Source organism: Netta rufina (assembly GCF_964035555.1).
Source record: "Netta rufina genome assembly, chromosome: 19".
Classification (NCBI taxonomy): domain Eukaryota; kingdom Metazoa; phylum Chordata; class Aves; order Anseriformes; family Anatidae; genus Netta; species Netta rufina.
The window spans coordinates 10,599,731-10,626,231 of record NC_140143.1 but is presented as its reverse complement, the minus strand read 5'-3'; the positions used below and the strand labels follow the sequence as shown (position 1 = coordinate 10,626,231).

Below are 26,501 nucleotides of genomic sequence, written 5' to 3'. Positions count from 1 at the left end.
CTCCTACAAACCTTGCCAAATTAAGCAAGGAAGCAGACGACTGGAGCTCGTACGTTGTAAAACTTGTTCAGTCATAACCCATAAAAATACCTGAGTGCCCACCTACGGACATGTGCCTGTGTCACAAACAGCCGAACGCCTCCTTTCTGGGTGCTGCCACATCAGTCAAGCTGCAACCTGCAGACACGCTCAGTTTATAAAGTCATTTAACATCTAGACACTGCCCAGTTCCGAACTCTGATAACAGAACTTTCTTCTTTTGCCTTAATTATCAGGACAAAAGATGACCACCAAACTGCTGTCAGCACTCCTTGACTTTCTCACTTACATATTAGCAAAGAAAAATCAGCTCTGCTACACTTTTCCTCCCTTAGAAGATGACCTTGGATGCACTTGGTTCCTCTGGTAATCAAAAATAAAGAGTGCATCCTTCAGAAGGAAGCAAGCCAACCGGACTTCCCAGCTGGGAAAGCTGTGTTCCAAGCCATCACCAGTCACCAGAATCCAGCTTTCCTTTTTGTCATCAAGGCTCATACAGCACAAACCAAAGCAATCGTCTCTCCTGCAAGACTCCCAATTCACCATCTCCCCATTTATTTCAAGCAAACTCAAAGGACCAACAGCACGACTCTCCTCCTGCAGCAGCAGCTCAGAGGACACAGTCCAAGCTGGAGCAAATCCATGCGCAGGGAAGTCTCGGTGGGAGCATCCCAGCACAGGAACAGCTTTTCATCAGTGGGCGAGGCTGGCTGATCTAAACCCGAGATATTCCTTTGTGAGGAAGTTTCTCTCGTAGACCACTGACCGCTAATATGCATGCACAAATATGCTACGGATGCCTAAATGCAAACAGCTACGCACACAGAACAACGTGTTCTGCATCCATCCACAGAACTGCATCCAGCTACCCCAGAGAAGAGCGTTTTGAGGTACCGTAGGTGATGGTAAACAAACAAATTCTGTTCTCATTCTGTTAGGAAGGGGAACAGAGGACATGGCAAAATAGCCATGTGCAAAGCGGAAATATTAATAATGCTGTTATTACCAGAGTAAACAGTAGAGCAGAAATAGTAACACTGGGAAAGAGGTGCAGAAATTAAGAGAGATTAAAGAACAAAGTGTGTGGCCCATGAAACAATAACTGCAACCAAGAATAATGCTGCATGATGGAGATGTACAGAAGAGTAAATAGACTTCTCAATAAAGTAAGGCGAAATGCTTTCAGCATTTAATAAATTCACTGAAAAAAACATTTCCAGTCACACCAAAACTATTTACAAATCGAGGTCAAATTCATCAAATAGTTCCAGGGCAAGAAAGAAAAATAGAATGAGGTTTGTAAAATGCAACAGGGGAGGGACAGAGAAGTAACCACCATGTCCCTCTTGCACAATGTTTCAGATGCTAAAGGAATTCATCCAGGCGTCAGAGAAGATGGGTTCAATTATTGCGTGGGGGTTTTCTAAGCTCAAATCTACCTGCTGTTGGGGGAATATCCTAAACCACAGGCAGCAGTGTGTAACGTGAGGCAGGTCTCCCTTCGCTCCCCCTGCAAAATACTTCTCTCTTCTGCCAAAAACGGGTGCAGGAGAGGCAGAGCAGGAGGGCTTCTACTGACAGAGTGGGACATTGGTCTTTGGAGCAGCTGATGTGTAGTCATTAGAAGTCAAACCCAAAAAAGGGCAAATCACCTCATTGGCAAGCAGAAGCGTGCAGGTTGGGGGGAGGGCACACACTCCAACGCCCCAATGCGAAGGGGAGAAGTGGGTGCGAAGTCCTGCACGCGTTGGGCAAGAGCCTGAAGGGAGGACTCGCGCAGGAGCCCGCGGTCGCGGGGACGTGGGAAGCTGGGGCTGGGCACGCAGGCAGCGCCGAGTCTGAAAATCCACATCCCCACCCCAGCGCACACCCGAACCTCGCGCTCCGGCAACGACCGGAGATCAACTTTAATTAAACATTTATCCAGCTCCCACGCTACTGGAGTGTCTTGTCAAAACACTCCCCCCCGATAAAGTTGTTCTGAATCTGAAAGCACAAAGATCACCCAAAAATGCAGAATTCACAAGAAGCACTCAAATACGCTCATTTTGGGAAATTTGAAATGTTTCTGTTTACGATGCCGTGCTCCCCCTAAAAACATGCCCTGAATTATTCGCTGTGAATCATTTGGCACTGCTAGTGTTTCTGTGGAAGGCCTGAACACAGGGCTTTTTTCCCCTCACTTTTGAGTCTTTAACTCAGCATTGAGGTGGGAAATTAATATTTTTGCATTTTATTTAAATGCCAGAATAACTGTTGCTGTTCCTTTAGCAGGAATGAGTCACTTTGGCTCTAAAAAGGTGCTTTTCCAAAACTTTTTAGCAGTACTGTCGCCTTGCTAACGCTCTAGAGCTAAATACAAAGTGCTGTCTGCTGGGATCCCCAAAGACATTATAAACACTGCAGTAGTAAAAAAAAACAGCCCTGCAGGAGCTGGAAGTCTTACAGCGCTAACACAATCACTGAGCTCAGGGAGAAGCAGTACGGCCAGGAATCTCTTCGGTTCTGGAGAGTTTATACTTTCCAGATTCCTTGAACCGGGTAGTTCTTGCTGATTTGGGAGAATTATGCAAACATGCATATAAAGGGATTACGCTAAAAAATCGAACCCTCGTGCTATGGCATTGTGTTGCACAAAATCCTCATCCAGGGGGCTTTTCTCATGGGCAACCAGAAGCAAGTGAGGAAGCACTACTACACGTAGCAGCATAACCGCAGCTGCCCCCCGCCTGCCTGCGCTGGAGCACAGGTGAGGGGGGCAAGGGGGAGCAGTTATCACCTCCACGCAGGGAACCATTTCACATTATCTACATCACTTCTGAATTCTAGCCACAACTCTAGAATTGCTCAGTGGAGGAATTAAAACAAGTTTATAAAAGTTACTGATACGTGAACATTATCCCCATTCTACTCTGCCTAATAAACCACCCCCAAATTACAGCTGGCAAGTCCTCACCCCCAGCGTCTGCCAAGCCCTGACAGCCTGCGCTGGGTGCTCTCCAGCGCGTGTAAAACGTTCCTTAGGCTCAACATCCATCACAACTACTGTCTGGGCTCTACATCTCCAGGCAGCCTGCTTGTTTCCTCCCTCTCCCATCCTGACTTGGTACCACGGCTTCTCCTGGATTAACGTGCAGTCTTCCACCAAAGCCACAGAGCACCATGATGAAGATGAAGTGTTTCAGCTTGGATCCAGAGACACGAGGCTCCTCCAGCTGCATCCCAAAGGCCACCTTCAGCTGCTGTGCTGCAGGGAAGTACTCGGCCCCCAGGTTGGGACCAAGCACGTCACATCTTTGTGAGCTGCTGGCTGGAAAGCCTCTAGCCCCAGTTAGCCCCGAGGCCTGGGGGCACACCTTGAGCTGGAGATGAAGAAATCCCTCACTAAACACTTGTAAAGCCCCACAAAGACTACAAAAAAAGCTTAATTTTAGTTCTGCAATTTCTGCCCCAAGTAAGCTTATTTTGCTCCTCACGTCTGAACTGCAGTGGTTGGACTCTGAAGGTCCAGGGGCCCCAGTCTGAGTCCAGCCTGCTCACGGCTCCTCTCTGTGCCTGCACTGAAATCTCTCTGCCAGCCAAAAGGAAACCAAAGCAGTGCTGCCCATTGCCATCAAGAGGTATAAAATAATGAATAAAACCAAAGGGCCGTGGAGTTTTTTTGCAACCACTCCGGGCAAGCAGGGTGCTGATGGAAACATCAGGCCCGGTCTCAGCACCACAGACTTTAAAACAAGCCCACCACTTCAGCGAGGTCGGATACTTCTGAGCGGTTTTCAAGGCCATTACATTACCTGCCCCTCCAGCTGCTCCTCTAGCAGCTCATCAGCCAGGCACAGCCCAGGAAATTTCAAAACTAATATTCCTCCCTGCGTAAATACAAACCCAGGCATCGCCTATTTGAAAAGCAGCGTTTGCCCTTTTCGGCTTCACCTCTGGCCCTCCGTTAAGGCTGAGGCCGCCTCACAGAACCCTTCCTAGCCCAGTTTTCTGTTCACCAGTGAGGTTGGGCTGCTCAGCCCAGCCTTTCTAAGGCCCGCCGGCCCCAGTTGGGCAACACGGCACAAAGCGGCGCGCACGCACGCACCGGCCCGGCCGGGCCCTATTCACGGGGGGCCGCAGCTTCACACGTAACGGGCCTCCGAGAGACAAAGCCCGCCAGTTTCTTAATTAAGTTGGAGTGAAAGACAGCCTAAAAGCATCCCCACTTACATCTCCGGAGTACCTTCAGTCTGGACTTCAAACGCCCCCGGCGCAGTGCCCGTCAAATCAAGGCCCTAATAGCCGGTTGACAATTTTTCTCTTGTAAGTACAGAATGCCGTGCCTTCAGCCCGGCCTCTTCAGCCTGCTCTCATCCTCCCTGCAATGTTAGACATGTCTCTGGCTCATAGAGGCGGGAACAAAGGGACTGCTTGTGTGTCAGAAGCCCTCCAGAGGGTCTGCGTTTCAGTCCACCCTTCTCCAAAGCAGGGCAGTGTCTGGAGAGCTCTTTAGCAGTTTTCGTCTCATTAACATTTCCATGAGGGATCAAAGAATATATTAAAAATATCTAAGTACAATTCCTGCCATGGAACGGGAATATATATATAAAAAAAACCTGCTCGCTGCCTTTCCCTGATCCATTGCATTATTACTAGATAATTGTCTCTTCATGAGCCCAGCTTTTATTTCCACTGCACCGCCTTTCTGTAAATCCTGTGAAAGTCTCCACAAATCCATCCCACCGAAGCCCCACTCCCCCAGCCTTTTTCCACCTTCAGGGCTGGGTTGCAATACGTTCCCTGCAAACCGAACCCAACTATTCCCTGGCAGTAAGTCACCGGGAGCAGGAACTGCTTTAATTTTGGCCCCTTTAGCAGCTGCTCAGGGTGGGCTGGGAGATGGCCACGCTAACGAAGCCGGGATGAATACTAAAGAAGCACCGAGGCATCGCGGCCTGCGCGGAGGGTGCTGGGCTGCACTTTCTCCTTGCAAGAAGCAAATTGGGGAGCTTTACATGTCGAAAAGGAGCCTTTTTCTCCCCGTGTATATGTGCATTCCCAAACCCCACCAGCACATGAATCGCCATGCACTGGAGCAGCGTGTAAAGACTTCACCTTGTGGGGTGCAGGCGGTCAGGATGCCACCTCCCCACCGCACCAGAGCCGCTGCGATTCCTCTCTATCTCATTAGAAATGCCCAGCAACATCCAGCAGACAAAGCCACTGCAAACAAAGTGCATGGAGAAGGGGGAAGGGGAGAGAAGAGGATTTTTTTTTTTTTTTAAAGAAAGGAGTGCGGAGGAATTCTTCATTCACTGATCTGTAGAATACATTAATATCCTGAACTGTTGGCACAGCCTCCCGTGCTCGGGGGACCAACAATGCGAGCAATGACTCCGAGTCTGGGATCTTCAAATAAACCACCCCTGCTGTCATGGCCACCGGGAAAGAGAATAACAGCGATATTAGCTGACCTTCATTTTGTTGTTTCTCCAGACCTGACTGCTAGACCTCTGTTTGCCTGTTACTAGGATTTCTTGGCTGAAAAATGTAAGCATTTCCTAGACGATACAAGAGGCAGTTTATTAGGTAAATAAACCAGGCCCTAAGCAGTCGCTTCTGCTTGATAATGAGGAGGGAAGGAAAGGAACAGACCTCCCTGCACCACCTAAAATAACCCCAATCAATGCTCTATAACTAACACCGCATGCGTATTTTTAAACAGACAGTTAATGAACAAGAGAAGGTCATTTTAGCCTAGCCAACTTGTGAGCAAAACCATTTGCTCAGAAAACTATAGGCCATAAAAATCACAGCAGGCACTGTCTGCATCATATAAAACTGTCCATCTATGGAAGCAGAAAGAAGTTTAAAATAAGCATATTCTTTCAGGCTCTTTACAAAAGAAAGCATCAAGGGGAAAATGTTTACAGAGCAGCCTTCCACGAAGGGCTGTGAAGAAGAGCGCAAAGGGCGCTGATGTGGGACACCTCGCTCAGCTCCTTCCCTAGCTCATCTCCAGGAACACGAGTGATAAATGCAGTTTAATTATTAGGCAGTTAATTGCCAGGGGATGACAAGTAAGGCCGTTTTACAAGCACGTCCTGCAAAAGGCTACTGCAGTAAATTGAAGGCCAGTTTTACATTTCCCAACACGTCTCAGAGATAAATGTAATAAGCAGGCACTTTCAGAAAGCAGGGCTCAGAAAATGAAGTTTCCACTGAATCAGAGCTGGTGACACTGTTTTCCTTGCCAAAAAGACCATGATTTGGTACTTTTCTTTACATAGATAACAATAACACAGCAGCTACTGCGCGTTACAACCCATGTGGGGATGCAGCACAAGACAACCATAATGCATTAAAATCCCACGAGGCGCACAGCCTCACACCTGCAGCTGATCTGCAAGGCGCAGCGCTCGACAGGATTCCACAGCAAAGGCAAAGCACAGGCTATGCCCAACAAAACCCTTCCCTCCTTCCGCCCAGAAGTTGCTCCGGGTGCAGCCAGGCTGGGCAGCAGTGCGCTGAATCCCACCCGGTAACTGCAGGTCTGTGCCCAGGGCACTGCTCCTGCTGCCGCCGCGCAGCTCTGCAGCCAAACGAGCTGTCTGTGCCCCGAGGAGCGACACCAAACTGGCCTCTGCGCTGGTGTTGCTGTGGAGGTCTGGGAACCAGCACAGCCCCCAGCTCCAGCACCATTACAGCAGCACCAACGTGCCGCGTCCAACACCTCCTAACAGTGTAAGGCCAGCAGCACGGTGCTCAGCTCCGGATGCAAAACCCACCTGAAGCCCTGGGAAAACAGGCAGGCAGCCCACACTGGGCTCTGGGCACCCACACTAAAGCTGCCCTAAAGGCTATGTTCACTGGAGCTGCAACCTCACCTTCCAGCCTCGCCAGAGCAAGCTGAAGTTACGGTCTGCAATCTGCAAAAACTGCATTTGAGCGCAGCGTTAAACTGAGGCTAGCGTATTAAGCTCGTGCCTTAGAGGCAAGCTGCATAGGCTTGTGAGTTTGGAGAAGCAAATTACGCTGCGATTGCATGTCCCACTACAGGGAATGTGGCAAATCATCTCCCAGAGGCAGCACCCCTGCAGCAGCTGGTGTCAGCAAGTCCAACCAGCTCGCCCTTACCAGACGTGAAATCACCTCTTTCAGTACAATCGCCTGCGAGCTTGGATCAGTCAAACGGCCCCCTTGAGCCCTAGCAGGAGCTCCGGCGTCCCTTCAGCCTGCACCCAACCCCGCTGGGAGGCTGGTACCAAAGGGGCCGGTCCCATATAACCCACTGCTATTCTGTGACATCACAAGCAGCTCCCGGGGACGCAGCGGAGCCCTGTCCCTGTCCCAGCCCTGTCCCAATGATGCCAGCAGCAGCACCGCATGCCATGGCAGTGCCCATCCAAAAAACACCTTTGCTGAAGCCTGTTTCACGCTGCTGCCATCGAAATCCTTGGTGGGGCTCTTACCAGCCCCATCCCGCAGCCCCAGCACCACAGAGCTCAGCTGCTGGCAGCAGCTCCGAGCACAGCACCGGAGGAAACGCTCCCTCGTTACGACCGCTCTCTAGATGCAGCTCGTCCACGCAGCCGAATGCAAGGCTCCCTCCCGTGTGCCTTCCCCAGGGAAACCACCGGCCCCAGCTGCGCCCCATGGTGTAATTCACACTGTCGCTGGACGCTCAACTTCTGCCATTTGAATGCTTCAAGATGAACACTGCAGGAACGTATTTGAGTTTCACCTTAACGCTACTTTTTTTTCTTTTCTTTAATGTAACACTGGAGGCTTTGGACATCCCCACCAAGATGATCCCCCCTCTGAAGGGCTATTCCCATTTTCCCAAGGACAATTCTCCTCAAGCCGCTGTTAGCGAGGCTGCAGCAATTCTACTGCCGCCCGTACTTTTGCAAAACAAAGATTTGAGATCACAGCCCCTGTTGATTTATATACCCAGTTTCTGGTGGGATCAACATCCTCTATGCATCTCAGAAAGCCCTGAAGAGACACATAACCACTTGGTCCCTAGCAAACTCATTTCTCCATTGACCACATCCTCCGAGTATTGTTGTGTCCCACAATCCTGTCCCTCCAGTGCCCGGGGGCTGTAAAACCGGATTCCAGATGCTGGACCCTCTCCCTGCCCGGGCACTTCGTGTGCAGCCGCATTGTGCTCGGTCCGCTCGGGACAGCGTCCCCAGCCGGGGCGGGCTGGCAGCAACCAGCAATAAAAAGGCCAAAGGAGGCGAGGGATGGCTCGCTCGACAAGAACACGGCGCTTCATGACTTCCCTGTCCGCTGGGTATTTCGGAGCCAAAGATTAAGGGAGAATTTCAAAGCTGGAAGAATTAATACAAACAGTTAACCCAGATATTTCCCCCCTGGTTTAGTTTAACGTGGCACGCAAACCCCAGGCCAGAACACGGTTATATTTCAACTCCAGATTGGGCAGAGCAATTATTTTGTCACTGAGCATGTTAGGAAAGAAAAGGCAGAAGGAGGCGAGTTTTAGCCTCTTTGGTAATGTACAAATTAACACATTTCAGCACCATTTTCAGAAATATAAATTTATGATTTAATTCTGCAACATGTATCCTTGGAAACCAAGCTGTAAGCAGTCGCCCTTGGATATTTCACACAATTCCAGTTTTTTTTTCAATATTCAAATACAACTAATTGCTTGGCCTTTTGGAGTGATGGACAGCTTGGGCGAGCAGGCTGCCCAGGGGCTTATTTTACCACCAGCCTGGTACAATATTGCTACACGGGCTGACAGCAGCTGCTCTAATCTCCTGATAGGTATGAACGAGCATTGATGAAGTTCAGTCTGTTTGAACAGCTGCATATGCAAATGTAATTAAGAAGATGTCTACTGCCTTTTGCTCTCCTCCCCGCGCCCCCCTCCTCTCCCTCCCTGGCACATTAGGTGCTTCCTCCCGGGGAGGGGGCATTCCAAGTGCTTGCCACTCCATAGCTTCAGCCTCGAACCTGTGCCTGACTTACGTGTTGCGACCGAGTCCCAGAAATGCCACTCTCCAGCTCCCTCTACCATCATTTACGGTGTCTTTAAGAACGGGGCTCAGAAACAAAACAGCTGAGTATTTTCAGCCTCACACAGGTCCAAGCATCGACGTGACGCTGCCATATGAAGTGCAACCCCCTTCTCGGTTTATCAAAGTAAAATCATTTTCCTCAGCCTCACCTCCCACTGACCAGGTTGTGATTGCCCCCATCCCTTATTTGCCCCGTACTTGCTGTGCAGCCTCAGGGGAGCATTTCTTGCACCCTGTCTGCGGCCGCTGCTCAGGGAGATGCTCTGGGAACCACCACGGCCAGAAACAGGCAACGAGGGAGGAGACCACAGCTGTGCAGAGACCCCGGCACGCCTGGAGCAAGTGACCGCTGCTTGATCTGTGAATCCAGTGCGTGGTGGGAGGACAGAAAAGGCTGCAACAGTTCCGCAGGATCTCAGCACCACAGGGCAAACCTTCATTACACAAAACAAGCTGACTGATGAAGTCAGGAGAACTGATGCCCACAGAGCTCCGGGTCGTTCCATTTAAACCCAGCATTTTAAAAACATACCTGGGATACAAATCCCAAAACTGGAGCAGCAGAGAAAGGTGCTGGTTCCTGCTGTGACACCGAACTGCGGCTGCCTGTCCAGCAGCAGAGCAGCATCTGCATTTCTGTACCACGGCAGGGAAAAAGTGGAGTGAGCAGCTACAAACCTGTCCGATTAACCTCAGCAGGATGAAGGCTCCAGAGCAAACTGAGGAAAGACTAATTAGAGCACGGAACTAAATGGTAAACAGGGCAGAAAACAATGGGAATTTTCTGAAGGGAAATCAGATCAAACAGAGCTAATCAGGTTAGCCCGGTAAGATAATGAATTTTCTAGACAAAGGAAGTGTGATAGATCCCATCCATGCAGACTTCAGCAAAGCACACAATGCAGTGCCATGTGGGAAATTATTAAATGAAAAAGATGGGGATTAGCAGAACTGTAAGGCCAGGAAACTGGTGAAAGGCAAAGCCGTGTTGAAAGAGTGATCAGAATGGATGGAGGTCACCGGTGGAGCTCCTCAAGGAACGGTCAGGAGACTGATCTTATTAAATATTTTTATTAATGACCTTGGCACAAAAAGTAAGTGTGCTAATGAAATCTGCTGATGACACAAAGTTGGAAAGTACCATCAGCACAGAGGCAAGCTGGGACAGCATACAGAAAAAATGGGTAACTCTGAAAACTAATGGAGAAGGTTGAAATTAACAGGACAAAAGGGGAAGCCACAAAGGTGGGACTAGCAATAGTTTTTGCGGCAAGTTGGAAAGAAAATGAACTCGGGTAGAAAATTGCCAAGAATGAGAAAGGCCCAGGCAAACACCTTACAACAAACTGACCGAGGCACCAAAGGTGCTGCAGCTGCGAAATGCCTCCAGCAGCTGGGGAAGTACGAGTGCCGCAGGGCACAGCACCGTGAGGGCGCACCGAGACAACGGCAGCCGAGTCTTGAATAAAAAAAAAAAGAAAAAAAAAAGAGTTTAAGTACGAAGAAGTGCAAAAAAAGGGCTTGTCAGATCAGAGGGATTATTTTAGTAGATTAAAATGTAACGATGCTTGTTCAGTGCCACAAAACAAAAGCTGGGAGGGAACAGTGATCTCCTAGACACACATTTGGGGGTGTAAAATAAAAAAGAACCATTCAGGACACCAGAACAAGGGTTGCACAAGGACAAAATGAAGTATCCTTGACAAGTTTAGGATGGAGATAAGTTTATGACCATTACAACCTTCCAATGGGAGTAATGGGGGGGAAACAACAAGCTTGTTCTCGGAAATTTATCTTGAAGCGATCCCATGACCCAGAAGGCTCCTCCCGTTCTTTACTGCTCAATGAGCAGCGTTACACCACCAGTGATTGCCGAGCTTCTCACCTGGAAAGCAGCACACAAAGCAGCTCCAAAGCACATTTTTCTTTCTAAAGCTGTTAATGACCGATTAGGTCCAGCATCTTTGACTGCCTGAATCCACTGCAACATCTCAACATGAGCGATTTTAAGCCAAATGCTTAAGTTAATAATACAAAACGTATGAGGAAATGGCACGGAGGGGCCAGGAAGAAGCCAGGGGGCAGGAGCAGTACACAAGGGAGCAAGGACAGGGTGCTGGGCACGCTGCCACCAGCAAAGGCAGCATCTCAGCACGATGACTGACCTTGTTTCCCAGCATACTTCCCGAACCAGAAAGCCCCGTGCGATCTGCTGCGCTCACACCGCCACACGCGCTCCTCACCTGCTGCTCAGGGGCTCGGAGCTACTGAAGCAGGGAAAAGCGTTTAGTATTTTGGGAAAACAAGATGGTAAGATAACAAACAGAAGGCTTTGATTAGCAAAGTACTGAAACCGCTGGACCCGTTAAAAAGCTGCTCTATTAACATAATTAATGAGCCCCATTTCCTGCTATGTCCCCAAGCTAAGCTGCTTTGAGGTTTCCCTGGTGTCTAATGAGACTCGAGCTCACCCTTCGTTCTCCCCCTCAATGGGACCCTTAATTGGGTCTCTCCGCTAATGAGGATAGATGGCCAAGTGAACTTGTAGGAACTTCTTATCTTTGTGACCTCTCTCTCCTGCTAATTCCAGCTTCAATTAGCCGTGGGGTTCAGAAGTCAGCGGGGCAAGGCGAAGGGAAGAGCGCGGCGGCACACGCACCACGCGGCTGCAAAGCCCCCGGCTCCTCCCGAGAGCGGCTGCTCACCCTTCCCTGGCTTTCAGCTGGGCTGCGTGCTCACACCAAGCAAAAATGGGTATGAGAGGGGAAGGAAACGCCTCGGGCATGCAGGCAGCAGCCCCGGTGTGAGGGAGGACAGGCACCCGGAGCGCTCGGGCACCAAGGTCAGAGCCCAGTCCAAGCAACAGCTTCTTTCTTCCACAGCACTTTTGACTCCAAGTTTTCCCGCAGTGGTAGCAGGACAAACTTTTCAACACACAATTGCTTAATATGGAAGAAACCGAAGAAGGAAGAAACTGAAGAAAGGGGGAAAAAAATAAACCAGGAAAAAAAACAGCTTGCCAAGGCAAGAAGGCTTCCGCACAAGCCCGGGCAGGTGACTCAGAACCGGTGCAGCCGCCGGAGCAGCGCCGGGAGGAATATCGGCATAACTGCTCCCAGAATCAGATTGCAGGAAAGGTTGATTTAATGTCACACTACACCGACTTCTCCACTCCACTAAGAAAAGAAAAAAAAAAAAGAAAAAAGGATGGGGACTTGCACATCTAAACACACAACGCACGTCAAAGGAACAAACCCGAGTAGCTGCCATCCATAATTTATAAAGCAAATTAAGTCCATGGCACAAATAACTCTAACTTAGAACAGAGCTAACAGAATCTGGCAGGGAACGGCCCCAGCCTGCATGAATCATTATTTTTCTAGAGGAAACCTTGTATAATCCAAGCTACCCTGTTTTAACACAGACGAGACCTTCTGAAAACTCCAGCTGGTTTCACCCAGGTATTTTGGTGATTTGTGGCGATAAAAACCGCCCCTACCCGCTGTGACTGCCCTCACGGCTGCCTCAGTCCTGCTTTCAGCATCCTCTAGAGCCTGGGTCGGAAGGCGCCGGGGAGGTCAGAGCACCTACCTGGGTCTGAGGAGGCGATTAGATTGCAATGCCATCTTGTGGAATAGGAGAAAACGAAAGAGCGAACCCAACTGCTCAGCCGCCACTGCACGCCCGTGTAGTACCCTACAGGACAGGACACTGGTGCGGCCCAGCAGGACACCCTCAGTGCCTGCTTCTCATTTTCCCCATTTGACTAAAACATTAAAGGGATACGCAGCAGCAGCTGCAAACTCGTGCTCTGCTCCCCTCACGCTGTCAGAAACAAGAGGTTTTGCTTCTTTTTGCTTGTTTCCAGCCTTCCCCACGACAAAGCCCCAGCGCCCCGCACCGCCTGCCCAGGGGAGCAGCCCTGCCCCAGGCCGGCCGCCAGCAGCCCACGGCCAAGGGTAAGGCCTGGAGCCGGAGCACACCGAGCCCCCACCCCGGTGCCTGGTGTGGGCTGGCAGCACCCGAGGGACGTTTCTGGGCCCTCGGCACGTACTCGAGTGACACCATCCCACCTAACGGAATGAGCCCGAGCCGCATCCAAAGGCGGCGATGGCTCCACACGGAGTTCGGCTGTGCCAGGCTCCGCATGCTGCTCCTGCTGCTCGCGCTCCCAGCTGCAGCCCCCGCTACCGACATCCCCCTGCCTCGTTCAGAGGCAAACGCTCAGGGCACAGGATGCTGTAATCACAAACACAGCCTCTTACAGCCATGCTCTCCGCAGGGAGCTGCCTACCTGCGAGTCCTGAAGTACCAAAAATAGCCCAGATCGCTGGGATGGGGGGAAGCTACCGCAAAGCACCAGCCAAGTAAGCCAGGGCATAGCTCTGGACAAAGACAAATCTTCAAAACTTCATCAAATCAGAGGATGATTTGGGTTGGAAGGGACCTTAAAGCCCATGGGCAGGGCCCCCTGCCTCCAGCCCAGGCTGCCCCCAGCCCCATCCAGCCTGGCCTTGGCACTGCCAGGGATGGGGCACCCACAGCTCCTGGAGCAGCCTGTTCAGTGCCTCACCACCCTCACAGTAAAGAATTTCTTCCTAATACCTAATCTAAATCTCCCCTCTTTTAGTTGAAAACCTTTTACTTTAAACCTTCTTCTCTCTCCCTGATTAAGCCCCCTGCAGGGAGGAAGACTGGCGGAGTGGTGCAGACCCTGCAAGCACTACCAACGCTTGGGCTGTGCTTACCCGCTGGAGTCGGGGTTGTGAGCAAAGGGGAAGGGCTGGCACTGGCCAGCTCTGAGCCCACGTCCACCTGGGCACCAATCCTGCTCACAGGACCCGTGCCAGGGATGCCAGCATAGGAGCCACCCCGGCCAGGGACACTCAAAAACCAGACAGGATCCGCGCTGTGCCACCCAAACCATGGGCTGCAGGGAGCAGCTGACAGCAACGCAGCAGCATGCATTTTAGGGCCGTCATTTTCCTCTCAAGAAATTTTTTTCATCCTAGGAAGCAGAATGGGTGAGATCACAGTGAGGCTCTCTCTACCCAGGAAAAACAAATTACTGAAGCATTCAGGAGTGTTGCATCATTAAGGTAAGGTGGCAATTGCCATATAATCAGGTTGTTTCGGATCAAGGGTTTGTCTGAGGGAAATCTGTTTTTCCCCCCTGGCATCTTAACTTTAATTACACTTTCATTTGTTTGTTATTATACTTCTATTTGTTTATTTTTAAATTTGGTTCTGAAGAGTACATTCTGAGAGTTAGTTTCTAATAAAAATGTTAGCGAGAAATGATTAATGAGCACTGTTCTGCACAAAGGTATGCAAACTGGGAGAGTGCGGGGACAGTCAGACACAAACCCAAGAGCCCGTGGTGAAACTGCAAAGGCCGGGTTGCACACACAGGCATTCCTGGAGCAAATTTGTTAAAGGCAGCCTAACGTCTGATTAATGGTTTGTGCACACATTTTGGTGAAAGCTAACTGCGAGTTTCTGAAATCGAATAAACATATATGTCCTAACAACCCTCCTCCGTGCCCAGCAGACGCTGCAAAGAAACCAAACAATGCCAGGCAGCGTGCAAGCGTTTGCCCGCAGATGGCTGATGATTTTCAGCAATAATTTCATACATGCAGCCGGCTGAATCTATGCCCTGACCATTCTTCTGCTGCAATCCATGGGAGCTCGCACTGCCATCAGCGCGGGGCTGCCGGGGCCACCAAGGGAGATGTGCTCCGACTGGCGGAGTCAAAGGGCGGGATTGTCAACAGCTCAGAGGCAGCAAGAGAAATGTCACCGAAAATAAGCTGCGAATGCAACAACACACCCGAAACAACCTGAAAACTTCCACCAGAAGTGCGTGGGGCCTGGGGCAGCACCAGGTTGTTCCCGGGTCTCCACTCCGCGCCGGGCAGAGGCAGCCAGGACCCACTGGAAGTCACTGCAAAGGGCCCCCAGAGCCTGACACGCTGTTTGCATGAGAGCGAGACGTTGAAACATTGATTAAAGTTGGATTTCATCAGCAATACTTTGATTTTATTATTATACTGGCTGCTAACAAAGACCCACCCATTAATGTGTTACATTCCTGCTCGTAAAAGGGTGATTATTCCACGATTCGTGCCAGAGGGCTCTGCTGGTACCCGTGTCCAGATGCTGCAGCACATCCACCATCAGGCAAACACCGAGCCCTTCCTCGGTGCTTCAGCTCAGACAGCAGCACAGGCACCACGTCCAGGCCAGCACCGCCACAACCGCGAGGGACAGGGACAGGAGGGGGACACGGGGGGGCACGGAGCACCCTACGCTGCTTCAGATTCCCAGTTACCAAAGGTGTGATCAATTTAAACAAAATGTTAGAGCAGGGGGAAAAAGCCCTTGGAGAAGTCACCTAGCAGGTGCCAGTTTTCCTGCTGCTTGGCTTTGTTCAGGGAATTACCGTACGCCCGGGAGGGTTTTCTGGTCTTCATATAGCAGTGATTATCAGTGCCAGAAGTAAGGGTGGAAAAGGGATGGGAAGAATGCCATTAAAGCCTGTCTCTTCCAGCATTATTGTTCTAAAACTCATGATTAGGCAGAGTAAAATAGCTATCTGAGGCAATACAGTGTTTACATATACCCAAATTGTTATGCAAACACAGGAAGACCTATTGGAGCAGACGGAATAAGGCACGAAGAGGCAGCGCTTCTCACCACCCCTTAAAGAAAAATGTTTTTCAATGTGGAAAGGGTGAGAGAGGTCACCCCCAAGGCATCCAGCCTGGGATCCTCCCAGCCTTCGCCTCTCCCATCCTCCTCCTCCTCTCAAATTCCCCAGCACAGCCAGCTCGGCTTTAGAGTTAAAGAGACAGGCTCATTATCTAGCAGCATTGTCTGGGCTCTGCATTTGCATTAAGAAGCTAGAAAGGGGCAGAAATACCTAACAAGCGAGAAGCTGTTCCCCGCAGACAACCTCTTGTCTGCCATCGGTTTCAGTGCCGGGCATTTCGCTCCGCGCACCGCGGCACTTGTGCAGTAAGTGAAGCCACAGGAACTGAGGGGCTGCACAGGGGTACTCGACACAATTCGAGTGCAATTATTTGTAAATTAAATCGAGCTTGTGTCAGCACTGAAGACCTAAAACCATCAGTCACGAACTCTGCAGCCACATCTTTAATTCCGCCTGTAGTTGGTGTTTGAGAAATCAGACAAATGCCTCTGACAAGTCCGCTATAAGAAAAGGCCACAGAGTTTCATCAATTTGCATCAAACTTTCAAAAAATTACCACTGATGGGGAACCAAATAAATCTCTCAAATATCTCCCAGTGCTTGACAATGAGCTCACTGCTGGGGGCTTCTGCTGCCAGCCCTGAGATCGCCCTGCCAGGGATTACAAGCTCCCACCAGCCCCCTTCGCCTCGCCCAGATACGGGAAGCTCTCGTCCTCCTCTCTACTGCACTGCGTAAGCCAAAATTCTCTCACTTCTGACTACGAGACAAACTTCTACAGAGCATAAATTACTCTAATAATGAGCCCTCTTGTTTGCCAGAAACGAACCACGGACACCGGAGGGGGACGTGGGATTTCCAGAACTGTCTCACTAACACCATCCCGCACTGACATCCTCCCACAGCCACTCCTCAGCACCACTCATCCCCCCGAGACAAACATAAATCTCCTGCCCTCGCCCGCAGCATCCTCCCAGCACCAAACCCCCAGCTCCGCGTCCCGTACACAAAACCTGGCGCGAGAGGTACAGCCTTGCCTTGGCTAAAGGAAAAGCAGCCTAGCGCAGCTTCGCTAGCTCGCAGCTCAGCGTCACCAGCGAGGATTTCATGTCTGGCAGGCTCTGAAAACCACTCGGTTGGGAATGCATTCCTGCAGGACACCGCCAGAAATGCCCCTGCGGCACCACTCCCCATTGTGACCGGTTCTTGAGAGCTGGTAGCTAGCAAGTTTTTTAAACCTAATTAACATGTACCACACTAATTTCATACAGCTCTACAATTTCCAATCAGGGTATTGTGCAACACTGGAGTCAAATGGCTTAAGGACATTCATTGGCTTAAGGAGGTTAACACAGCAAGCGCAGTAAATTAAGCCTGCAACATCGCTGAAGCACATTTGGGGCTGGAGAGGTGGGTTTTTCCTCTTTAGGAGCAATCTTTGCTGGGGGGAGGCACAGTGCACACAGCCTCGGAGCACTCAGCGAGTTTCTAGGCATTTAATAACAGCGCAGGATTTGGACTCATTTCCTACCACAGGAAGTTGACTTTTTGTCCACCATCTTCACGTGCCGCGTTTGATTGCGAAGCTTGTCGTCTGTGTTTTCCACCAGGTTAGTGAGGTCGTCGATGATCTCTGGGGAAAGAGAAACACAGCATTAATCTCCCAGCCCTCAGCATCGCTGCTCAGCAAGCACGCTGCTGCTGGAGGCTCCGAAATGGAAACCAGCTGCACCCCGCTGTTTTCCAGCGAGACACACCAGTGCTCCACAGCGCTGAGAAAAGCACTGTGAGGTCCAAGAGACCCTGACTTGGGATTCAGTGCACTCCTCTGCCATCAGGAGAAAAGGAACAGCCCCAAACTGCAGCATCAGCCTAGGGAGGCACCGAGCGTAGTGCGATGGAAGCCACAAAACAACAGCCCAAGTAAGAATTAATGCACATACTATAGGAAATGCGAAATTTCAGTCCCTGGAAGAGAGCGTCTCAACACTCAGAGTTCACTTGGCTGTTATGCAGTCATTAAAACAAATTCAGAATCACTATCTTCATAAATGCTTTTGAGAGTACTCGGTACGGACCCGATCAAGTGATATGGGAGGATACGGTGAAAGTCTCACATTGTTTCAATTACTGTGATGTACAAATGGCAGCTCTGCTTGCAGCCCAGATGATCCTTAGGGAAAAGGAAAGTGAGCAAAATTTCCCCTACATCCATTTTTAATAGAGGAGAAAAGGAAACTTCAAGCCAACCCACCCTCAGCCTCATGCAACTAACGACTGCTTTTGTCACGGCAATCAGACCAGGTGAAAGGCTTCAACCAAGGCTGGCTGTTGGGCTGGGGTTTTGTAACACTTAACGTTGAAAGCCACATTTGGGCACCAAATTTCCTTCTTGCCGACTGTTATGCTTAAATTTTGTTGAAATATGCAGACGGTGCAGGAATACGCTACGTTTGAGTTGCTTTCTACTCTGCAGGTAGGAATGATTTTTCTCTGCATGATAAATCAGGAGGAGGACAGCAGCCAAAAACCGAATGCTATTGCAAAATGTCTTCCTCTGGTTACACTCCTAGCACTTTCCCTGCTATTGATCACTGTCTTAATAAATCTCGTCTGTCTTTTCAGATCAGGTCTGGGACAAGAGCCCTGCCAGCTGGCGGGTGCTGAGCTCTCAGCTCGGTTGTACACAAGCAGCCCCTAGCACAGCATCACTGCTGCAGCACTGCTCAAACCTCCAGACTTAGCTGACTGTAAGCAAAAGAAAACGTTAGCGTGCCTAACATTCAGTTAGCAAGGTACACTTTTCTGATCATTTTCAAGCCTCATAACCCTGTATACAGGCTGGCTGACAGGTAAAGACAACAAGTCCCAGCAGCAGGACAGGGTGTTTACTGACAGCCTTTATTGTTTCAGTTGTATTCCTTCAAAACAGATTTTCCAAGTCTCTCTGCTAGGAGCAAGGCAATGACACTAACGGGGACATCCTTTGCACTTCCAAAACTGCCAGCCACACTCAAAGCAGACTTTGTGTCTGCAAGGGAGGCAAATGCAAGGTAGTGCTGATGTTGGGCATTAGCTCTGGCAGTTCCTCAAGGTGTGCCGGCCATCAGTTTTATACCAGTGCCTGAAAGGGAGCCGCTTCCTCCACAATTCATCTTCTTGCAGCATATGGTTTTAGTTATGCATGGTGCATCCTCGAATCTTACCAAGTAAGTATTGCTCAAGACACAAAGAAAAGACACGGAGATCTGATCGTACAAGGGGTAACAAAAAAAAAAAATCGAAGTTCTGAAGCCAGAGGCAAGTTTCACAGGCACACACAGCAAGGAGGTTTTACCCTTGTGGAGAGTTACGAGCATCATCCTTCTAGTGCACGTTTTTCCAGTCTGTTCCACAAGCACTGCAATATCTCCAGTGAGTCGCTGCATAAAATGATAGCACCATCTAAGACTTTGAAAATACCCATCCTTCCCAAATATGAGGCACTGATTCATGCCCCCCAGCCTTAGCTATTATTTGAAGTATTCACACAAAGGAGGGCAGAGGGCAAACATCAACCACTGCTGCGTGCAGCCTCAGCTTTATCCTACAGATCTAAGCCACTGCTGCGATGAAGCAACCTCACCACACCAGCACTGCTCTGTTCCAGATGCGAACTCTCCAGATTTGTGAAGCTGCTCCTACCAGTCGAGATTTCGTTGCTCACCCTGCACAAAAATGCGTTTCCCCATGACTGGAGGTATTTTATTTGAAGCGCGAGACTCATTCAGTGCATAGTTCAGATATTAATTCTCCTCCACCTCCCACCCAACCTTCCCCAGTCCAACATCTGCAAGGACAACAACATTTGGGGGAAACTTTATCTGTCCTGTGTGATTCAGCACGCAGGAAAACCAGCACAATGCCGCCTGCAAAGGCAGGCTCTCTCCTGTTTGTCTCTAAATGAAAAAAAAAAAAGTGCCGAAAGTTCCCATCGTTGTCAAGGACAAAGTGATAAGCACGCTTGGGAAATAAGAGACTTTCCTTTGCCAACACTGACCAGACCCTCCTTGAAAAACATCCTGGTGAACAAGCTGTAGCTAAATGAGAACAAATGCAGGCAGGAATATTTTCTGCCATCATTCCAGCACCCGAGGCACTACAACAGGGTCTGTGCCCGGAGCCTCTCCCTCCAGCCCCCTGCCCAAGCCGTGCCCCATCAGCAGGACGCGTTTCTGACGCAGGGGGCAGCCGCTGGGGGCACTCCTTGGTACCAAACACTCCCCAGCAGCAGGGGCTGTCTGCAGCCAGCACCTGAATTAAAGAATTTCTCCCCACCATAAAGCAGAGGAAAAAGCACGCTGCATAAGGCAGGAATTGAAAGGTGGTAACGAATTTCTCAGGCAGGCAGAGCTGCTGCTGGAGCAAGCCCCGCAGGCAGCAGTGTTGGACCAGCACTGAAAAGCCTGCGCAGCTATCAGCAGGCTCCCGAGCATCGCCTCCTCTGGCACGACCCACCTACAGCCCCCTGTGCAGTTCAAGCTGGCAATTACCTTTGGGATGAAAATTCTTCTATTACCTCCCACCTACCTGGCTGCTAAAGAACTTAAAAAATGGACAATAAAGCAAAAAAGGCAAAGGAGAGGGGGCTCACTTTTGCAAGGGCTCAGGAAAGCAGGCTGAATGCCCAAATGACCCTACAAAGGACGTTTCTGCAGCACTGCTCTCCAAATCACACATAAACCATTCACACAAACAGAGTCCAGGTCCTCCTTCAGTGGCACAGGACCCCAAAGATGAAGACAAACCACACGGCACAGACCCAGCACCAAGCGAAGCCACACGGGGCGAGGAAACTGAGGACAGCAGCTGATATAAAAAAAAAAAAAAAAAAAAAAAGTAGGTCACATGCTGTAATTTTGGCCTTTTTCGGCTAAAAAGCCATGACAGAGGGTTTTGATTGCACACGACACAGGCTTTGTAGCAAGGCAGGGCAGCCAGGCTGGAACATGGACCCTGATCGGGCAAGGTGGGGGAAATGGGGACCAGTGGCTGCAGGGCGAAGCCAGCCCTGCCCTGCTCCACTGCTGCTGGACAAAGTGTGAGCGAAGGTAGGAGAAGTTTATTCTACTAACAATTAAAAAAAAAAAAGCCAAAGATTTAAAAAAAATATTTTGCATTAAACTTGAAATGTATTTTTGCCCATAAAAACAAACACAAAAGTCACGTAATCAGATCTGAATTGTCACCGCATCACAGCCACAAATGAAGATGCAGATGAATTCATTTCTTTTCCATCTGCTCACGGCATCGCGTCTCTGCTCACAGCAAGTTCAAGCACCATTAAAGCCAAAAGTCAAGTTCTGAAGGATCAAGAAACCCCCGATTGATCCAAATCAACACAAGACCATTCCGAGAGGCAGGCACATGTGTTTTGAATCTTTCTTTTCAAAGTTTTATTGAAATGGAAAACGAAGTGAAGCAACTGGTCTCAATGCTGATCTGAAGCGCTTTCCACTTTGTTTTATCATGCTCAGCTTTGCAATTAGAAGTGACAAATTAAAGATAGAGAAGGCTGATCTCTGTAATCTCCCTGAATGCAATGCCTGCATTACAACTCACACTAGCACCACGTTTTGCTGCTACTGCTTTCTGGGGTCCAGCTATGTGCACATCTGTGATACAAGAGACTGCCGTGGTGGAAAAACCTTTCATGGAATGAAAGGGTACCTTCAGATACACCTTTCAAATCACATCTGCCAATAGCTAGGAAAACAGATTTACACAAAGGACACCTACAGAATACAGACAACAAAGTGAGCAGAAGGAACTACACATACTCCTAGGTATTTCTAGGAAAAAGCTCCTTTATCTCTTTTTCGTTGAAGCATTTGCTGCTGCAGTGAGAATCAGAAGTGTATTTTAATTCATAAAAACACTGATGCTGTCTCTGAAAAGCTGGTTCTGCTTCTCTCCAGCCAGGGCATGGATAATTTCAGAGCCTCCCGTGAGACGGGAATCCCACCCGTTACAGCCATAAGTCATCTCGGAGGGAAATGGATACGCCTCACGCCACATCTGCTCTCCTGCGCTGCGGGCTCGCACAGGATGCGAAAGCAAACGCAGGGCTGAACCCACGCCAGGTGCTGGAGCAGTCTGCTGTGTCCGACGGGATCCATGTGCTTTTCTCCTCTCCTCCTCCTCAGCAAGGCCGCAAGCTCCAGGTCTGCCCTACGTCAGGCAGCGTAACCCCACAGCAGGCCCTCCGCCACAACCGCCTCCTGCCCTTCCCAGATCCCGGCCTCTCCGTTCACATTTCTAGTGAGCTTTCAGCCCCCATTTCGAGGGGGCTGAAAGCTGAATTCTCTGGCAGCCCCGTTTCTGTGTCAGCTCAGCCATCAAGTTTTTCTACAGCTGGTCAGAAACGTCCCAGGGAACAGCTTCAGCCGGAGCACGGCTGGACAGACGACAACAACAGGGCATCGCGGGGCGGCCGCCTGCTTTGCGGCGCCTTCTGTGCCACAGCACCGTGTTTGGATCAGCTTTTACCCCATAAACAGTTTTCACCTCGCAAATGAAATGTGTGGTTTTTGCAACAAAACGAGGAGGCCAAGTGTTTCCAGAGGGCGAAAGCCCCGCTTCCAGCCCGCCCAGCCACTAGGCCATGAGACCACGCAAAAGACAAAATTCATTTTGGGCCTTTCTCTGCAGGCAGTGAGCGATGCTGGGTTACGGCACATGCATGAACGCTGCACGTTCATGAGATGGCGTAACTCTCAAGATCCCTGCCACGAGGTGACACAGGGTGACACCGCGGGTGCCTCCCTGCTCCTCCTCCAGCCAGGAGCAGGATAAGGATGCGGCATCGCGCCCAGCTCCCTGTCACTGCCCCTGCCCCGCGCCCTCTTCCCAAACCACAGGATTTTTTTTCATCATCCTTACCTGCACAAGGAGTCCCTAGGAAGGACAAACGTCTCCTGCCCCAAGGAGAGGCTCTTTTGCAGCCAGAGCTCTGCCTTTGTACATGACTTTACACTAACTGATTTTCTGTTTTATTTAAAACTTGTGAAAAGTCTCGTTTGGTTTTGGCACCTCCACCTTCGAGTCACTCTCGCTGACTGTGGAGTACGAAACCCAGAAGCCAAGTGACAAAGGCCACAAGAAACACAGCACAGGCAGAGGGAAACGGAGTTTTGGTCTCAGCTTTGCAGAACAGCGTGGCTGACCAAACGCTTCCTTCCAAAAGCTTTTATTTTTGGTGGATTTCAATGCACAGATCACTCGATAGTATTTATCGATGAGTAATGCATCTCCACGGCATATCCCACTGTGAGTCATGGAAGACTGCAGTCAGCCTTAAGAAAAACATATAGAGAACCAAGAGCCATAACATTTTATGCTACAAAAAAAAGAAAAAAAAAAATTACAATAAGGCTGGAATTCACTGGAGAAGCCAAGCAGGCTTTCCCTCCCTCCTTCAGGTCTCTGGTGCCTCAGGAGAAGAGCTAGATACCAAAGAAATGAATCATAGATCAAATGCCAACCTTTATATGTCCAAACCCCATAATTACATGTTAGTAAGAAAGTGCTGTTCAAAATGCCAGTGGTGTGAAGTGAAGATTGCAACTAATGTAAGTACATCAGAAACCTAAAGCACCTTCACACGACGTGCCAGCTGTAATGGCAAGGCAGAGCGAAAAGAGAAAAACAGTGAAAAAGGGAGCCAAGTGAAAAGAGAAAAACAGCGAAAAACACAGAGCCAAGAATCTTAATGTCTCTCCATCTCTGCAAACCGTGCCTGCTCTTTGCAGTCTCTGATGTGTGCAGCCCTGCACGGTCACGGGCTGCTTTTCTGCTCAGCTCCAAGGTGACACCCAAAATGCCAGCAGTGCTCGCGCCGGTCCAAGCTCCGTGCTGCTCCGTACACCAGGACACTGATGCTTCGTACCACAACGAGGTCTGCCTTCCAAGCAAAGACCCAGATGCCTTCCCCCACCTTCCCAGATTTAATTGAGGACATTGACTCTCTGCTTTGGCAGGACTTCATACAAGCATTAAACCCCAAAATACTAACTTCTCCCGGGGGGGGAGGGGCGCAAACCAACTTGTTCCTCTTCATATTTTAGTTCTCTTTGGCTCCGCTAACTCGCAGGGCTTTGATGGTGCTTGGGACCAGCCAGGCCAGGAGAACCCTGCTGGCCTCCCGTGCGGGACGTGCCGCACAACGAACCGCGTGTCCCTGCCGGCCTCGCGCCACAGGGAGGCAGGAGGGGAGGCTGCCTCCCGCTGCTTCCCCTGCCGCGGGCCAGCGATGGCTCTGCTGGCCAAGGGCAGCCGGGGGCTGTGGGAGTGCCCTCCATCCTGGCACAGCCAGCAGCAGCCCCCCCTGTTCTCCAGCCTCCAGCGGAGGACGTGCTCAGGACCACCGCTTCCAGCAGGCACCGCCCTGCAGGCGGCACCGGACGGCACCGCCGAGCACTCGCTCATCCAACCCCGAGTGTGAGGACATATCTGCATCCAGCTCCAATACCCCGACACGAAACACAGCGCTTCGTCCTCTCGAAAGCAGGTGGTGATCTGAAAATACATCTTCATGACCAGGAACGGTCCCAGGCCATCGGCTGCAGAAGCGCTCCCTGGATTTTTCGCAAAGAGCAGCGCTGAGAAAACAAACAGCGGTATTGATTCCAGCAAACACGGTTATTAGTTAGAGCTGTTATTCCAAAAGCACACACTGAGAAGTTTTCCCTTTTCCAGCTGCTTATTTTGCTTTATTCGAACAAAACCCATGGACATTAATTTTAGTTGTACTTAATTGAATAATTTCTCTAGGGAATAGTTTGGGGAGAGTTTTAGAGCAGCCTGTTTCCAAGAGCCATTACTAATTGGCATATACCACAGCGTCAGTGTGCCAACCAAAATAGTACGCTTTAATGTTACTGGAACTGCTCGCAGTCCAGATGTGTTGAGAACTCGGAGTGATATAAGGCAGGCAATAACCATATATATATGATACAGTATTTTGAGTATCCTTTTCCAGTTATCTGGAAGGAGATAAGTCTCCCTCACTAGAAGTATCTGAATGTAAAGCCAGGTCATTCGTTCCTCCTCTCTGCTCCCAGCGAGTTACCTTTGGTTTTGTTCTCCATGTTTAAAGCAGACCAGCACAGTTACTAGTTATCAAATGGACATTAATACCAAAAACCCCTCTTGTAGGGGTTATAACAGGCTGACTCCAGCATGCAGCATTCACTGCAGTCGATGCTGCCATACACCCATGGCACTCTGTTGGGTACAGTCGCAGACCGAGCCCGCAGCGTACACTGGCTCATTTTTTTGTAATCATCTTTTATTTTTATTCAAATCTAAAGCCTGAGTTCTCCAGCTATATAAAGGTGAAGATTTGTAGGCCATACTATCAAAACTTCCAGCAGGATCTTGAAGTTATAGGTTACAGGGACTATGCCATTAAACTATTTTTCTACAGGCTTAACTTTGAGCAGGAAGAAAGACTGCTAACAGATAAAACAACAGGCATAAATTCCACAGCTCTAGGAAGGCCCGAAGCAGAAAAACATTGGAAGCCGGCTTATATTCACATAGCAAAAGGCTGCCAGTCAAAACACTTCCTATTGTGACAGGTTTGTTTTCTGTAAACTTGCAGCAGAAAATGAAAGGACAGAAGCTAATTCAGACTCCGAGTTTGTTTGTTTTCCCTGTAACCAAAATCTGATTTTTAAAGCTCTGCATTCAGCCATTCTTCATAATAGCCACCTCTGCTTTCTGTAGGTAACTCCACTATTTTTCCATGGCTGTATAGTATCACAACACTTTTCCACAGATATCCACAGCTTTGATTACCAACACACCTCGGTTTTCGTACAAGCACTACGGCAGGAGGTGTGGCAGGGTGTTCCCTGTCCCACCGAACACCACCACCTTAGGTTTCCAGCCCATTTCACACACCTCGCAGAAAAAATATCACTGAAGTTACACTCTACGCAGCTGTTGTCACATTAAGCTTCACCCAACAATCATTATTTCGATGCTCCCCTCAAACCACTGACCCGGCACAGTAAGGAAGGAATAACAGAAAACCCACACAGGGCCACTCCAAAACCACAGCCCTCGCGCGTACCGAAGAGCCAGGCCTTAGTCCCACCGAAAAAAAAAAGAAAATAAAATGGCGAGACAAAGTATTTCATCCATGTGGATCATGGCCATCCTAACACACCTTTCTTCCCCGAGATAAAGCCCCACGTAATGCACTTCCCTGGCCTCGAGGGAGAGGAAAGTGGCCGGGGCCACGTCCCGGGGAGGGGCGCTGCCCACCAGGCCATCACTCACACGAGGTGCTCCCCATAACCCCCCCGGCTTGCATGCCAGCCGTCAGCCAAACAATACATCACGAATGAACGACCCCTCGGCTGGCCAGCGAGACGTGGCTGGGAACGTCTCTTTGATGAAGTCGAGCTGTGAATGATGCTCCAGCACGCTGATGGATAACCCTGGGGCCGGCTCCTGCCTCGCAGACAAAGGCCTCGCCACTTGGGAGTCCCCGCACAAGTTTCCCAAGCACCTTCGAAAGAAACTCATTTCTCAAAACCTGCCTACGAGACAGCCCCAGCTCCAACGCGATTTAAAGCAACGATTATAAATGGCTCATGTCATTTTGTCCCTCGGGAGAGAAAAATCATGGAATTGTTCGCCGTCGCTGCAAGCGGCATCGCCCC

The 26,501-nt window shown here is 49.9% G+C and overlaps 1 protein-coding gene across 1 annotated transcript in view; it reads right to left on the bottom strand.

Moving 5' to 3' along the window:
* STX8 (syntaxin 8) overlaps positions 1-26,501 on the bottom strand; it is a 96,516-nt gene that overhangs the window by 19,616 nt on the left and 50,399 nt on the right. Inside the window, exon 7 of the mRNA XM_084298234.1 lies at positions 17,321-17,422. Within this exon, the coding sequence (XP_084154360.1) occupies positions 17,321-17,422 (102 nt within the window). The remainder of the gene's footprint in view (positions 1-17,320; positions 17,423-26,501) is intronic.